At 44.6% G+C, this 1,955-nt stretch overlaps 1 protein-coding gene across 1 annotated transcript in view; it reads right to left on the reverse strand.

Annotated features, from left to right (window-relative positions):
• The window catches only part of KLHL12 (kelch like family member 12), a 49,048-nt gene that overhangs the window by 13,685 nt on the left and 33,408 nt on the right, over window positions 1-1,955 (reverse strand). Inside the window, exons 9-10 of the mRNA XM_006159160.3 lie at window positions 762-920; window positions 345-443 (exon numbers count right to left, since the gene is read on the reverse strand). Of these exons, the coding sequence (XP_006159222.1) occupies window positions 345-443; window positions 762-920 (258 nt within the window). The remainder of the gene's footprint in view (window positions 1-344; window positions 444-761; window positions 921-1,955) is intronic.

Raw genomic sequence — 1,955 nt, forward strand, 5'->3', positions numbered from 1 at the left:
GTGGTGTGGCCATCCCCGCTGGGGGGGTGATTTCTTGCTTTCTGTGTCTCTGTCTCTCTCTGTCTTTCTGGAGAGGACACACGCCCTATAGCAAAAACCTCTCCAAAAAAAAAAAAAACCAAACCCAAAAATAAAAACAAAAACAAAAAAGAGAAAAAAATGTATAAAATAATATTTCTGCTCTCAAATTTATAGTCTAACTTAAAGGCCAAGGGGAACTGAATCTGTCTATCACCAAAGCAGGAACTACAACTCTGATTTTGTCCCGTGACTGTACCACCGCTGCATCTGTCAAGACTCAACAGCACCATCTACTGTCCCCCCTCAGATCTGCCGGGTCTTACCAGAACGCTTGGTGGCCATTGGTGTAACATTAGTCCAGTGTCCAGTATGGGGATCGTATTTCTCAACTGAGTTTAAGATATTTAGACCATCATATCCCCCTGGAAGACAAAGTAGAGACGATTCCAGAAAGAGTGGTAAAGCCTCCTGTCCATTCCCCACTGGCCTTCCTCTGAGCACTTTAATGACTTATTCTACTTTCAGTTCTACCACAAAGCTCAAATAACCTGAAGAAAAACCTGACAGTACTCTGCTTTCTGCTTACCAGAAAAAGACAGTCCCAGGTGATGGAAGATATATCCGATAGACCAGGGTTTTAGCTGAAGAAAATCTATGAACTTAACTCTATTAAAAGGTGATCCTCACCCCGAGTCCACCTCCCACTGATTCTTCTCCCCATCCTGAACCCAGCTGCATACCCAGACAGTAGATCACTCCACTGGCCACTACGAGTCCAGCGCCTTCCCGAGCTGTCTGCATATCGCCCAGCATGCTCCACTGATCAATATTTGGGTCATATCGCTCCATACTGGTATGACGCCTGCTTCCGTCAAAGCCTCCGGAGACATAGATCATGTCTGCTCAGAATGAACGAATTAGACACTATTAGAGAAGGGGAGATTTTGTCTGTTTGTTTTCATTTTTGCTCTGGGGTATGTGTGCACACCGGAGACAGGCAGAGACAGGGAAAGTGAGAAGTCACCCCCTGGGAACATGGCATGCCACAATCCTGTCTCCATTCTCCTCTAGGGATTTTCGGCGTGCGCACACACATGTGCCTTGCATGGTTCTCAAGCTAGGTCTAGGACTTGAACCATGGAGTCGAACATGTGGGATCCTAAGCTTTAACCTCTATGTTATCTGCTGGCCTGAGAAGGGAAGGTCTGTAAGAACTTTTTCCTCTATAAATTTCCCACAAGATCTTTTGAATGTGTAGAAACAAAAACAAAACCGTTTTTTTAGAAAGTAATTTGTGCAAGGATAAGAGACTTTATTCTTTTTTAATGATTTATTTTTAATTTTATTTATTCATTCATTTATTTTAATTTGACCAGAGACAGACAGAGAAAGAGCGAGAGAGAGAAAGTGAGAAAGCAAGCCACCAGGTCCAGGACTTGAACTGTGGTCGGCCATGTGGGCGTGTCCAGCACCTAAACCACCATGCCACCTGCTGGTCCCCAAAACAAAATATTTTTATAGGGACCAGCAATTAGCGTAATGGCTATGTCGCTGGACTCCTACATAGTCAACCACAGTTTGAGTCCCGGACCCGGTGGCTTAAACTCATGCGGGGCACGTGTGCGTGCGTGCCCAAGATACTGAGAGGAGAATGGAGGAGAAGGGGTTGCAGCATGGCCATCCCCCCGAGGGGGTGATTTCTCACTTATTTCTCTCTGCTTCTCTCTGTCTGGATGGCAAGTGCACACGCCCTATAGCAAAAACCTCTCCAAAAAAAAAAAATGTTTACAGAATGAATCAATTAACATTTTTTCCCAAAAAGTTTATTTTAGCCATTACGGTGATTGCCTTTGTGCATTCACAAGGAAGAACCGCCTTTTGGCCGGAACCGCCATCTTCCAGTAATTAACCAAAATGACGAACACAAAGGGAAA

This window comes from Tupaia chinensis, unplaced genomic scaffold (assembly GCF_000334495.1).
Source record: "Tupaia chinensis unplaced genomic scaffold, TupChi_1.0 Scaffold000627_1, whole genome shotgun sequence".
In the NCBI taxonomy this organism is placed as follows: domain Eukaryota; kingdom Metazoa; phylum Chordata; class Mammalia; order Scandentia; family Tupaiidae; genus Tupaia; species Tupaia belangeri.